The sequence below is a fragment of the Mycteria americana genome, chromosome 1 (assembly GCF_035582795.1).
Source record: "Mycteria americana isolate JAX WOST 10 ecotype Jacksonville Zoo and Gardens chromosome 1, USCA_MyAme_1.0, whole genome shotgun sequence".
Classification (NCBI taxonomy): Eukaryota; Metazoa; Chordata; class Aves; order Ciconiiformes; family Ciconiidae; genus Mycteria; species Mycteria americana.
This window is the reverse complement of record NC_134365.1, coordinates 78,105,401-78,119,501: the sequence shown is the minus strand read 5'-3', so window position 1 is coordinate 78,119,501 and position 14,101 is coordinate 78,105,401. Positions and strand designations below refer to the sequence as shown.

The 14,101-nt window shown below is 40.5% G+C and overlaps 1 protein-coding gene across 3 annotated transcripts in view; it reads right to left on the bottom strand.

The window, feature by feature from the left end:
- The window catches only part of PARVB (parvin beta), a 67,296-nt gene that overhangs the window by 20,942 nt on the left and 32,253 nt on the right, over nt 1–14,101 (bottom strand). For all 3 annotated transcript variants that reach the window (XM_075507277.1, XM_075507267.1, XM_075507286.1), the window contains exons 4-6: nt 9,329–9,431; nt 5,789–5,929; nt 4,792–4,907 (exon numbers count right to left, since the gene is read on the bottom strand). In XM_075507277.1, coding sequence (XP_075363392.1) covers nt 4,792–4,907; nt 5,789–5,929; nt 9,329–9,431 — 360 coding nt within the window. The remainder of the gene's footprint in view (nt 1–4,791; nt 4,908–5,788; nt 5,930–9,328; nt 9,432–14,101) is intronic.

Below are 14,101 nucleotides of genomic sequence, written 5' to 3'. Positions count from 1 at the left end.
CATGGATGGAAAAATGAGGAAGCATCTGACAGGGCAATGTTTTCTTGCATACAAAACAATGTTGTCTTTATTCCATCCCACCACATCTCTGCTTTATTAACACAGGTTTCTGGACCTTCCAGGCACCATGTACCCCAGGGAGAAGATGCTATAAACTGTGAACAAAAATGCAGTAAGTGGTGACTAGTGAATAATGCCTCCAAACACCTGGTAAGAAAGAGGAATGGATGCCAACATTGACTCCCCAATATGTGGAAATGACAGCATTTCTGCATAGCCCCCTCCAAGGCAGCTGAGCATGCTGCTCGCACAGCAAGCCTAGGTCCCTTGGCCTTGCAATCCAAAAGCAAATGTCATTCTTTGATAAAACTTTGATTGCTTGCACCACTGCCATCAGACCCATTTATTCTTCATCCTGCCTTGCCTCTGACCTTTCAGTCTGCAACTCAGACTACAAGGGAATTACTGTAAAAATACCTCAGAACTCCCAGCAGCACCAAGGTGGGACATGCTGCAATTTTAAAAATGAGGATAAGGAAAGCTAAGTGCAAAAGCGGCAATTCCTGAGCCTTGTAAAAATAACCAACACAGTGAGCCTTAAGAACAATTTTTACACTTATTTCTCAGAACGTTTTTGTTTTCCTGAATTAGGGTATTTCTTCATCATGCAAGCTTACGTTTCGAATATCAGGCAGTAGAGTCAGCTGGAAGAAAAATCTCAGGATTTTCAGTTCTCACTGGAAGCACGCACTGAAACCACAAAGTTTCTCTCCTCCCTTCCCTCACTGAGGAGGGCTGGAATGACAGGCACATGCTGAGTGACACCAGTATTAAAAACATGTATCATCTTAGCCTCTTAACTCAGCACTTAGAGTAGCTATCAACAGGATCTTAACTAGAAGACCCACCTAAACCCTTGCTCTGCTAGGACATGTGTAACTTGGACATATATTGCCATTGTTACAAAATTTTCTGTTTCACACAAAAAACACCACGAAAACCAATTCTGGAGGTTGATTTCAAAAAGGTTTGAAAGTAACTAGGTTTCAGGAACTCTGCTCTTGAGAGGGGCTACCTCATGGTGCCTATTATAAAATAATATAAACAAAAGTGTTTTTCTGCTGGGTTAGTCTTGTAGTTGTTCTAGGTAATATCAACAGACAGATAGATAGGTAAAGGTTCTTCCTGCCAAGGAAGGTAAAGCAGAAAGTCCCCTCCAAAACGCTTGTGGGTTTCTGAGCAAACTATACAGTGCAGAACCAAAAAAGGATCATGTATTGTTTGACAGATACAGATCCAGCTACGGATCTTTCTCAGACTATAAATTAACTATTTTTAATTTTAAAAAATGCAGCACCTTAGGAAAGTCTCAGTCTGTCACCTCAAGATGCTAAAGGAAGGGAAGAATTTAAGGGAAAGGCAGAATCTCCACCAGTCTCTGGAGATCTTGATAAATACTTTCTGTGTAGCACAGTGCTATCATAATATTATCTCATTTTATGGAGCAGGACACTAAAAATTAGAGAAGAAAAAGCCCACAACACTTACACAAGCTAATAAGGTAATCTGCATTGCTCTGGGATGGGCTATGGAAATGCACACAACTTGGCTAAGCAGTAACTTGTTAAACCAGTATGACTCTCATTTTCATAGTGTAAGCACAGCCCTTCTGGGCAAGAAGCACCTCATGCATCTGCACAGTGTGAGGACGGTACAACAAAGTTGATAATGATAATCCTAAGTGTCAAAGTCACCCATGAAAGTGAGACTTAACCAGTTTTGAAAATGTCAGTGTGGGTGTGTTCTTGCACCAAACTCCCACAACATCTTGCAAGGTTTTCTTGCTGTGGGGTCAATTCCACAAAGCTTACAAAGAATTCACTTAACAAACTGTTGATTAATCCCCTTAAATGCATATTCAAGCAAGAAGAGACATTTGAATTAAAACCTCTCAGAGCAGACATCTTACGTTAATTGTGATCTAGTTTGACAGAACCCTAATCATTATTGGGATCTGTAATAAGAGATTATTTAACAATAAACTGATAATTATAATAATAATAATAATAATCTTCTTAACAGTTTTCTTACTTGGATTAGGAACAATATTAACCTCATTACCATTCTTCTGTTTTTCATTAGTATAACAAAGGCTAAATAAAATCCATTTAAAGAGATCTGTGTTGCTGAACCAGCATGTATTTTTAGACTAGATTATGGATGCCAAACTACAAAAATTCAATTTACCAAACTATAAGGCAAAAGCTATTGTTCCAGAAGAAACATGCTTCAGTTTATACTGTGCCTTGCTTTCCATTTAAATAAACAAAGCTGAAAAGTTGCAAGCTTTTCCTAGCAGTGGGATAGAGGGGCTGAAACAAGCCTCCTCTTGCACAGGGCCAGCTGAGGTAGGCTCACAGCCAGCAGTTGCCATAACCATCTCCAGGACTCCAGGCTCTAGGTCCAAGAGCAGGAGCTTACAGCCTCTCGAGCTTAAATTAACTCTCGTTGTACCATTGCTCTGACACCTTCAGGCACTCCCTTGGGGACACAGGAGTTGCTCTTTCTCTCTTTCTTTCTTTCCCTAGTTTATGTCAGCCATTTGTGCTGGTTCTGGCTGCAATAGAGTCGATTTTCTTTATAGTAGCTAGTATGGGGCTATGTTTTGGATTTGTGCTGAAAACAGTGTTGATAATACAGAGATGTTTTAGTTTTTGCTAAGTAGTGCCTATACTAAATCAAGGACTTTTCAGCTTCCCATGTTCTGCCAGGTGCACAAGAAGCTGGGAGGGGACACAGCTGGGACAGCTGACCCCAACTGACCAAAGCGCTATTCCATACCATATGATGTCATGCTCAGCATATAAAGCTGGGGGGAAGAAGAAGGGAGGGGGGATGTTTGGAGTTATGGCATTTTGTCTTTCCAAGTAACCACTACGCATGATGGAGCCCTGCTTTCCTGGAGATGGCTGAACACCTGCCTGCCCATGGGAAGCAGTGAATGAATTCCTTGTTTTGCTTTGCTTGAGCACGCAGCTTTTGTTTTACCTATTAAACTGTCTTTATCTCAACCCATGAGTTTTCTCACTTTTATTCTTCTGATTCTCCCCCCCGACCCCAGTGGGGTAAGTGAGCAAGCAGCTGTGTGGTGCTTAGTTGCCGGCTGGGGTTAAACCACGATACTTTATCTAATCCTGTCTTCACCTCAGCCTTGTCTAGTCTCAAGATGCAGGGACTCTGGTGAACCAGATGCTCTCAGTAGGTGTCTTCTCTATGTCCCTCCAACAGGAAAAGACATGAAAACACCTCCTCCACAGCCTTCCCTTTGCTACAGAGGTGGAGGGTCCTGAAGCTTGAACTAAGGGAAAGGAAAGGGAGGCTTTACCTCTTTACCTAAGGTTTTTTTCTGACTTATCAGTTACAGAAGACACTTCACTGTACTGGGCAGAAAGAGATTTCTAGCATCAGGGTGTCAGAGGACTGTTGACCACCTTATATTTCCATTTTCCTCCTTACCCTTCCAAGACAGTCAAAAGAAATTTAAAAAGAAATTAGTCTCCTGTTTACATTCATTACTTTATACCTAACCCACTGTTCTTAAAATGAAAGAACTACAGCAGCCTGAAAGCAGTTCAAAATCACCTCTTAAAGATAATACATACATTTATTGTGAGCCAGGGAGTATCCATCAATTACTCATGTACATCACACCCTGTACCTCTAGAGCATTCAGGCAGGCAGCCTGGAAAATGCCATTACTTAAATGTAAAGCAAAATGAGGCTTGCCTAATCAACCACCATGCAATCGCATCTTGTAAGGGGATCCACATTTGCAAAATAGAGTCTGAGATCACTTTATCTTCTTTATTCTTGAAAGGAAATCTACTACAGCCTGACACCTCTAACAGTAAATGGCACGTACTTCCACAGCCTGCTGCCAGCAGCTGAGCCTGCCTTGCAACAACAGCGCTGAGCACCACAGCAAACAGTCACGGCATGATCAGAGTGCCAGCTGGAACAGCTCTGCCTGGTGTTTCCACAGCTATTGAGAAAAGCTGGGTTCGCATGCTACAGACTGTACTGCCACGGGAGCTTCAGCTGGGATAGAAGGTGAGATAAAAAGCATATGTATATGCTCCGATAGTAGAGTCTTTGTAGAGTGAAAGGAAATGGTCAACGCCAAGCAGAGAAGGGAATAACTAGAGCAAGATCTAGGGCAGGAGGGAAGACGTCAAGGTTCCTCAGGTCAGATCTCTTCTCCATATCTAAGGAAAGCTAACAAAAACACAAGGCTGTGAAAGAAATTATGAAAGTCTATTTGCATGCCAAGGAAAACAACATGTCTAAGTCTGCATAGCAAGTCATTAGGGAAAAACAACATCAGTAACAGGCTTCCCAGACTAGGGAGATTCTACGTGCTGAAACTCCTTTCTGTGCTGTCTGTGTTTCAATGGCTTCTCTACAAAAAATGCATGGCAAAAACCATTTACTAAAGTGCCAGAAATTACAGACACAGCTCTCTCTTATACAAAATCCCGTCACATGTTTTTAGCTTGATATTGCAGTAGCAAATGGTGGTCCCAAACACATTAAAGAGATTATGTTCTCAGGATCACATTTAAGCACACAAAAAACGCATTCCCAAGACTGGGACTCACTAAACAACTGGGACAAGAATTTTCTAAATTACAAGAGATCAGAGGGCAATGGATGGGAGCAGCCTAGTACTGCAAAATCAGAGTGATAAACAATGATTGTTCTGATCAATTTCTCTTATGAGTTCATACTCACCCGTACAACTACGACTTGTACAGACACGTGTTCAGGCAGTCGAATGGGAGCCCGGAAATGCATTGCCAAAGCTACCAGAAGGTGAAGAATGGAAATCAGATTCTTGCCATGGATCGCTGCAGGGAACAAGGAAAATGAAGCAAATAAAACAATACTGAGGCCTTATTTTAAACAAACAACTCTGGGAAAAAGGCAGGAAAAAGGCAGTGAAAAATGCCTTTGGTGGACACAGTCTTTTTTCTTTTTATCCTTCTTCCTCTTTTGCCTAAATTAACAAGGCCTACAATATAATTTTACAGGTAGAAAAGCCTAGATTCAACTTTCCCTTTAAGTTACATGCCTAACTTAGGAGTCCAAACACTTCAGCTCCCTCTCTAGTCAATGAAGACAGGCAGACTCAATCACTTGCCTTCCACTGTACTGGAGAATACTGGAGAATTCTGCTTTTAGCAGACTTCCAAAGTGTTAACACAAGCCTTCCTGGCTGTAAGAGATGAACCCCACCCACTACCTAGGTGAAGGGACTTCTCAAATTCCATTCTCACTTTCGGATTGTAACAGGCCATGCTTGAACAGAGGGCACCTTCTGCTTAGCCTGTCAGAAGCTGCATCCTCCAGCAGGATGCAGGATCCTTTTACTCTCACTGTGGTGGCCTGAAGGATTAAACCACCCTCTAGTACTTGAATGACTAACACATTTCTCATACCTGTAAGGATTCAAATTCAGGAAGCAAACAAAAAACTTACTAATGAAAGCATACCTTTAAAGGAACAAATTACTTAAATTATCCCCTAGCCATGTACATCTGTCCTTAAACAAAGACCACAGAAGAAGGTACCAGTTACAATCCATACATGGATGTGGTAACACCCTCTATGCAAATAAATAAATAATTTTTAAAAACACACTGCATCACAGAGAATATGATCAACCTATTGATTATCATACCCTCCTTGCCTGTGAAGCTGAGACAGAAAAGCATAACAGAGCCCTTACAGTCAACGTTCCACTTGATTGTCCAGCCATGGGGTCGGAGTAAATCATGGACAGCTTCCAGGACCGTCTGCAACTTTTGTTTCTGACCAATTTCAGACTGCGTCACTTCTGCCACGTTCAGTTTACGGTCAGCCAATTTTTCTGTATTTGAAAAAAAGAACAACAAAAAGAATAGCCCAAATCAGATTAAACAAGAGCCTGGGTGGGAATAACGAGCACAGAGCACTGGGCAGAGCTGGCCTCTGCTAGAAATTTTCCAAGAGAATGATTTTCCTCAGAAAGCAAATCAGCTGAAAGCAAACCTTTCATCAAAGTGTGTCAATTCCAGTAAAACCTGTGATAGAAAACTGGTAAGGTCTGGCAGAACATGGTCATCAATCAGGTGTCAAAATATATAACAACTTTCAGATAGGCACCAAATTAATAACAATATTTATTGTACCTCCTGTTTTCTTTCACTGATGAAAAGCATTTGGCACAGCGCAGCCTTCACTACCCAAGGAATCTGCACAGGTTTAATGGACTCTTCTAATAACAAGTTAATTTAGGACAAAAAGGGGGAAATATTGTGTGAACATTTACTTCAGCTTGATAAGCTTTATTTCAGGTTAGCTGAAGGTATAAATTTAAGCTAAAGCAAACTTTGCCTCCTCAAACCATCAAGAGTCATAGATTCATATGACCCAGAGATTTGTACTGGCTTAGTGGAACTAATTTAAAGAAAGAACTAAGTTGGTACAGTCTTGTCATGTTGTTATGACATTGTCACATCATGGCTGATTACTTCCAAAAATGAACTAACGCAGGAAATTTTGTAAAATGCCATTACTAAAATTTGAATTCTGTTTCTCTAACATAATTATTTGTTGCCAAAGTCTAAGACAAGTCATTCTTCTCCTCCTCTGCATTGTGGCCCTTGCCAAAGACACAGGAGCTGAATTTCTCTAAAAAAGAAAAAAAAGAAGAAAGAGAGCTGAGAAAGGTAGGGTAGAGTCCTCCAGCCACCAGAGCAGTGGGAACAGCTGATCTCTTTTCTCCTTCTACCCTGGGGAAAAAAATGGTCAAAGTCACTCTGCTGCTGGGACTAGGAGGTCAGGACTGGTTGAACATATTCCAATTATATATTATTATTCCAGTCTTTAAAACAAAAAAACATACTTCACCAAAACTGTTTTCACAAAATGGGATGGGCTTCAACTCTGAACGATTCTTTTGGAAACATTTCAGCGTTGTCAAAACCTATTATTCCAATAATGGAAATATTTCTGCTCTCAAGTTCAAGAGTATGTTTCCTCTGGACATTTTACCTAGCTGAAGATATATATATCTATTTTTTAAAAAGTGACAGAAATACAGAAGTACTTTAATAACCCAAACATAAGAGACTTGCAGGTTATCAGCTCACAAATACTTTGAACATTTTGACTGTTTCTATCAATCTACAGTAGGAAATTTTTATCAATATCTGAATAATATTAATGGGAAAAATGTTCTTTAGCCAAGATGTCCCTAAGTCTTCTTTAAAGTGACTACCAAAACATGCAAATATTATTTTAAATTATTTTAGACTTTTTTTAAAAATTATACTACAAGATTCATTTTTTGGTCATGTGTTATGGCTCCTATCTATTCTCAGCCCAGGTTAGGTGCCAGTCAGCAAGCAGAAATTTATTTCCTTTCACCCTGACACCATGTGTACCAAGCCACTCCAGCCTCTCTGAGTGGCACTAGTTGTACCTTGATAAAATTAACTAAACAAGGAGCTCCACCTCCATCAGTCAGACAGCCATTTGCTAATCTCTTCCTCCAAACTGCTTCAAAATAAGCCCACTGACAAGCTGTTGTCTTTCACCTTTTTTTTGTGTCTGCCTATCAAGACAGATCTTCTTGAAACATCTCTCACACACAAGGAATGACAACTACTACTTGAAGTTTAATGACCCTACTTTGCTAGTCTCTCCTGCAGGCACCAGAAGAGAAGACTTGCACAACAGAGGGCTGACTTAATTCTGAGGCCTCAAGCACCAGGAGCACCACCACAAGCATGATGTGCTTTGCCTCTTGCATCAATGAGGCAGCACGAAGATGGATAGATTCAGTAATATAAGTCTTGCTGAAGAACCCAAAACACCACTGAAGAACAACACAAGATTGGGGCTGAGCTGCGATAGCTTCAGGTCAGGGGAGAAGCATTTGCTCTCCAGTCAGAAGCCCAACAGGAAGAAAATGAGGAAAAAACAGTCCAGTTAAAAGTCTCTCAGGCTGCAAGATGTACATGCCCACCCTTCCTCCTGTAAGATACGCTAAGTCCGACTGAGCTACATATGTACGTATGTATGTATGTATGTACAACTAAGCACTTCCTAAATGTCTGCAGGCCTGAGGGTGGAACCATGGCCTCCACAGGGAGCGTAAGAAAGCAGTGATACCTCTGATAAATGGCTACAGTGAAATGCACTACCACCTGGTGAAACAGCAGTGTCTATATGTTAAGAAGTACAACTGTATTCACACAAATAATCCCCAGCTAAAATTAACTCCACACTCCTGCTCCCCACCATGTCTGGAGGGTCCCAGCTGCAGTCTAACCAAGCAGTGTTAAAAGTACTCTTGTTTTATTCCTCAGGTTATTTTTGAGGAGTTTTAATTGCACACAAAGTTAATTGTTGTTAACGAATTTTAAAATCTTGTGAATGTTCACCAAAACGCTGCAGACCTGTTATTTAAGAGACATATGCAGAAAATTCAGTAAGCAGCATCCATTAGCACCAATGGAATTAGCACCACTAGGTCCTCTTGCCCCACTCTGACACATACGCCCCACAGCCCAGCCCACTCTTGAAAACATGTCATAAGTAAACTGAGAGCAGTCTGACCACCTGTCTCCAAGAAAGTGTGGATTTACAATGGCACTTGAAGCCTCAAATCTCTTTGTTTGCTAAAAGCACCCCCATAAATCACTGCATCATCATAAAGTTTTCTCCAGTGTGCTTCTTGCATGAACACACACATTGCAAAGATGTAAGGGGGTTGCAAAATCACAATTGCCTAACTGACTATATCCTTTCATGAATCATTCACACGTAAGTGCACATTATGAGTATGTGCCTGCTGCCATGCATTCTCTTTTTCTCAGTTTTTTTTCCCTAAAAGTAATTCTACCAGGACCTCAAAAAAGCTCTCTGCCCAAAAGCTTTCAGAAGTAAACTATACAGACAAAATTTTGGACCACATGGCTTCTGCTTGGTCCCCCACTGTAATCACGAATCTCTTCACCTTTTTTCTGCACGTATTTCAGCTGTCTGGACTATACTTAGTCCATGAAACAGATATGTAGGAATCATCTGGATTTCCTCACCTTTCAGCAGACAGCCTGAGAAGAACAGATGGAGAAGCTGACACTGTAGCTTATCAGTGAAACAAACTGTATCCTTGGTGAGATGGCAAGTTACTGCACAGACCTGCTGTCTGCAGCTTTGGAAGAGATTAACTTTGGGCCCCTTCCAGTCTTTGGGGCCGCCTTCTCTTGTGTTAACTCACCCAGCAGCTTTTGCAGCACCTGCCCGTCATAAAGGTCCTCTTCAAGCTGTTTGACAATGATTCTCTCCTCGACCAGCACATCATTAATCCAGTCAATTAGAACCTGGAAGTACAGAAAAAGGAGGCAAATGGCTAAAAACCACTGAAATATGTTCCTTCCATTCAAGGCAGTAATCAGGAATATAAAACAGAGTAAGAGTAACCATATTTATGTATTTCCAAGTTACAGAGAAATAACAGATAAAGAGATGCTTTTGCTCTATTGTTTTTAATTCAGGTCTTGCAGTATGGCAATTTTAGTGCCCTCTATTTTTCCTCATTAAAATGTCTCCTTATTGCACCAATTCTAAAGCAAGTAGCAACTAGCAGCTCTGCAACAATAACCTTTGCTAGTATCTATGTTCTCCAGGTCCCAAAACTCACGTCTTACCTATTTTATGTGAACAGCAGACCTGCCCACGGATGGCAATAGTCCCACGCTCTCACCACAATCTCTAGACTTAATAGATGTGAGTGGTGTGCCAGAAAGAAGAGCTTCAGAGCAGAAAGAGTAAATGCTCCTACTAACAGGAGCTAAACAGACCCACTAGCTAGATCCCTGTCATCAGCAACAGGACAAGGCATTTTATCTTAAGCTATTGCAGAATACAGAAGTCTGGAATTAAAATTTTGGTCAAATGGGCCTGATAACCATTCTACAACATATATAATAGTCCCCATATGCTGACTACTGTAACTATAAAAATCATTCAATCACCTGCAAAACAGGAATGAACATAAAGAACCTTTAAACAGAAAAGGAACTGAGTTAACTAAGTTTTCCAGGTGCCAAAGATAATAATTTCCAAACAGTTACAGGAAAAACAGCCTTGACTGTTTGAAGTTGGCAGTAGTGCTTTCCTCCAATTTATTATTTGGAAAATTAAATTACTTTTGCAAAAATAATATCGTTCTGTGGGAAGAGATGCAATGTTAAATCCTGCTAAATCCTTGATTCTATAAGAGGAGAAGAGTATTGCCAATCACAGACATGCAAAATCCATTAACTAGAGCCACCTAAAGCAATGAGCCTCATTTAAATATTCTGCAGTTTTTAATTTGCTTCATATAAAATTGTGGATTCTTTAAATTCACTTTCTTATTAGATCCCACGCTTCTGCCTCTTCTCGGCCGCCATGATGGCTAAGAAAGTTTTGGGGGTTTAATATACAAGAGATTGTAAAACAAAAGCAAATTAAAAAAATATAGACAGGCTTGCACTGGAAAACACCCACCTTGGCAATCCTAGGAAACACGAGCATTTGAATATGTTGGTCACAACGACATTTAAATAATTCAGCATGGCTACTGAGGTTCATTGGATCTACCAACCTCAAGTAAGTTTTGCTAGGATTAGTGTTCCCTAAGAAGTTTACAATCCAAACATGAAATACTAACGCTTGATGTACCTCTAATCTTTATCTTTAGTACTTCCAAAGCATGCTGAAAACGTGCAGGGCTGAAACTCAGCTCTAAAAATAGTGTAAGTGGCAAATTTTAGCTGAGTGATATGGCAACCAGTCAATTCATGGAAAGCAAAGATCAGCATCAATGCTCACGTATGTAAATCACTTTTGCCCTCTAAGCTGCCTAGAGGGATGAAAAATCTCAATAATAAAAATGACTCCTCTTTCTTTCAAAATACAGCTTTTCTGATAAGTTATTCACTAGTCAATATCAGCAACCTGTATCAAAAGTGGTCTTCTCTAGAGCAGGTAAAGGAAAAGTGGAGGTGACGTTTGAAGACAGATGTGGATATACAAGGATGTGCTCTGCACCAGTGTTATTGCCCCACTGCTCCCCTGTGACCTTGCAGGAACCTTATCTATCACTCGGGCCATTCCCTCTATCAGACAGCCTCTGCTGTGCGGTTACAGCTACCACCACTGTTCCAACACATGCCGCCAAGTTGTTCCACACTCTCACATCCACCTAATGCCATTTGTTGGGCAGAAGAGGATCATACAGTTTCTCCCTCTCCTTTCCCTGCCTCATGCTCCCCTCCTGCAACCCCTTCATGGCTCACACTGCCAATGAATTGACAACCACACTTCTGCTTGAGCAGCCCAGCCTGCTGGCACACCAGCTACCCCTGGCGCTCGGGGTCCTGGATTGAAAGGGGTACTGCAGCACTGCGCCCTGGCAGGTACAGTCATCCTATCACTTTGGCTGTGGTCACAGGAGCAATGCTGGGAAGCCTGTCTCCTGACACATGCTCCAACATGCCCTGGAACCATCTTGCTTCTATGTCACACAGCCTGATATATATATCACATATGGGCAGAGAAAAATGTTAAGACAATTCCTCTTCCTGAGTTTCACCCTCTAGCAGTTCTCAGGATGCCTGAGATTTAAAGCTTCTCCTTTAGACTTAAAGCTAGGGTTTTCAAAAAATCGTAACATGTCGGCTATCATCTGGCATAGGGCATCAAACCTTTGGATTTCCTTTGAAAACCCCAACCAAAATTAGCTCATCAGCGATTATAGCTAGCAAAAGTTAAATGCAAGAAGATGCAGCCTAAATAAAACAGTTAGCAGAGCTCTGCTCCGCAGGTGGGGAACCATGACCACATTTGGAGAGAAAACTCCAACCAGCTATTCTTGCCTCCTTCAATCTTTTTCAGGGGATAGAAGGACATTTATCGTAAAGGGCCGGAGAGAGACATTAGACAAGTTAGCAAAGGATTACCACAGCTGGAAGACAATGAGAAGAGGGATACCATCTTTCACCTCGAAAACCATTCACCAGTGATACAGAAAAGTGAGTCCTAAATAACAAGATACATTCTTGTCCCAGATCATCTAGAAAGAGATTTTCAAAGCCTGTCAATAAGGTGACTGCCCGATTCCAAAACGATACAAGTTTGACACACATAGACATCAACAGAAAAACAACTGAAGAAATCAAAGTCATAGAAGATTTAGGTATTCCATGAGATTTATAGAGCAGACTTTCAAAAAGCATCTGAAGTTCAGCCGAAATTATCATTTGATAATCAGATCCCATTACAGTCCCTATAGGAAGAGGCCAGATTTCCAAAAGTCCTAAGAAGCTTTCTTAAAGGAAGACTCGGGATGCTAAACTATTTGAAACCATTAATAAACATTTTATTTTGTCTGTCCTGTGCTGAATGGTATTGAAGTCAGAATCTAGAAAATGCCAAAGAATTAAAAATAAAAGTCTGGAAGTACCTTCTTATGTAGGAGCCAACATCCCATTTTCAAGAGTGTAGGTACTCAGGAATCACAAAGTGGCTTTGGGTACAGGGTGTTAAAAAAGGGAAATACTTACACTATGTGCTACTTAAACGTTTCAGAGAAATTTAGCACTGAAAAACTTTTGGCAAAAAAGTACATAAAAGAGATACAAATTAAACAAAGTCTAGCCACAGTTATTTTATTATTTTAATAGTTCAGCACCTGAATGAAAGAAAAATATCCCAAAGAACATTCTAACTTCTTTAGTATTCAGACTACAACTTCACCTCTGATAGTAAGAAATGAATTTGCAATGTATATTTGAGAAAAAAAAAATCCAAGTGGTTTTTTTTAACAGCCCTTGAAGACTGGCAAGTGCTGTAATTAAAAAACAAACAAACAAACCCCAAAAATCTGCTGTGCCACCTCTTGATTTCCTGACCGTGTCTTAATTAGAAGACTGGAAAAATCTTTCTGCTCGGAATTTTTTTAACTTTTACAAGGCAAATAAAGCACCATATTGCTTACTGAAACAATAAACATGCAGAAATACTCTCTGACACTCTGCTCACGGAAAGTCAGCTCTCCAGTTGCTCCTTCATGCAAAGACAGAAGCAGAAAATATTCAATAACTTGAATGTCTAAAAATTTAAATACCTTGATACAGGCACAGAGTACTTGGTGGGAAGCAGACAGAAGGTGCAGACAGAGAGCTTTTCCTGTGCATGAAAATATGCTTAACTTCGATCTCTCTGGTCTCACACTCCTCTACCCATTCCTTCATTTCTGTGCCTGCACTTCATACATCTGCAGTTCAATATTGCCTTTTAAGCTCGGGCTACATTTGCTGCATTAAGTAACGGGTGTAAGAGAAACACTGCAGGACTGAGAAAGTACTTTATTGCAAAGCCTGTTCTCCCAGTGTCAGCCCTAACACCATGCCTCTCCTTACATGCAACAGCTGGTGAAGACCCCACAGGTAGCTAATGATCTTCAATGCACCTAAGACTCATCTTCTTGTTCAGTACTTGGAGTACAGAACAGCATGCAGGTACATGGAAATGTTTGTTAGGTCACTTAACTTGTCATACCTTCATAAAAAGCTGCTTTTCTATAGTCTTCTATAGTATTTGGGATTAGCAGAATGATTTTAAAACTTTAATACTATATCCCCATGTCCTCAAAACCATGCCTGCCGCTTCACGGATATCCATACTCATATAAAACGTCTCTGAACTGCATCAAATGCTCAGACACATGCGTTTGTAGTTGTAAAATTTCCAGCGGTGCTTTAAATTCTGACACATCCATTTATCATATCATTTTTAGGACAAATGCATATGTCTGGTTAAATGAGCCATGTTGCATTACTAAACACTGGGCTGAAAACTGAAATTCGCCATGAGGCAGACAGCTGAAACAAAAGAGTGCTAGAAATCTAGAAGGAAAAATGAGTCTGCCTAGCTGATTTGTTTTTTTAGTTATGCAAGATGGGTTTTTATATCAAACTTCACCAACTCAGTGAAGTATTTTTGT